Here is a 379-nt window from a genome sequence, read left to right as displayed (position 1 = left end):
GCAGGGGTGGCTTGGGAAGGACATTTGCTGTAACCCCTTCACAGCAGTTCAGAGCCCTGTTGAGGGATGGGCAGAGGCCGTGGTAGCTCCCGGCTGTCCTGACTCCCAGCCCTGGATTTTAAGTCTCAGCTGCCTTTTGGACAGTGGAACATCTCTGACTGTTTCTGCTGCAGGTGCTGCCTGAGGAAGCCAAGGAGCACTGGGAGAGCAGCTACCACTTCTCCTTGAAGAAGTGTAACCACGCCGTCTGGTAAGGAACCTGCAGCCCCGACCCTTCCTGCCCCTCCCCAGGACAGCGCTGCTGCTGGGAGCAGGTCCCTGGCCGTGGGGAAGGACCATGCTGAGGGGATCCTGCTCTGCCCTGAGAGCATGTGCCGAT

At 60.2% G+C, this 379-nt stretch overlaps 1 protein-coding gene across 1 annotated transcript in view; it reads left to right on the top strand.

Moving 5' to 3' along the window:
• The window catches only part of SBNO2 (strawberry notch homolog 2 (Drosophila)), a gene marked incomplete at its 3' end in the record, with an annotated part of 41,150 nt that overhangs the window by 39,761 nt on the left and 1,010 nt on the right, over nt 1-379 (top strand). The window contains exon 29 of the mRNA XM_010136930.1: nt 169-250. Coding sequence (XP_010135232.1) covers nt 169-250 — 82 coding nt within the window. The remainder of the gene's footprint in view (nt 1-168; nt 251-379) is intronic.

The sequence above is a fragment of the Buceros rhinoceros genome, unplaced genomic scaffold, assembly GCF_000710305.1.
Source record: "Buceros rhinoceros silvestris isolate BGI_N320 unplaced genomic scaffold, ASM71030v1 scaffold33385, whole genome shotgun sequence".
Lineage (NCBI taxonomy): Eukaryota > Metazoa > Chordata > Aves > Bucerotiformes > Bucerotidae > Buceros > Buceros rhinoceros.
Note: the sequence above shows the minus strand (reverse complement) of the source record. Positions and strands in the feature narration are given on the sequence as shown.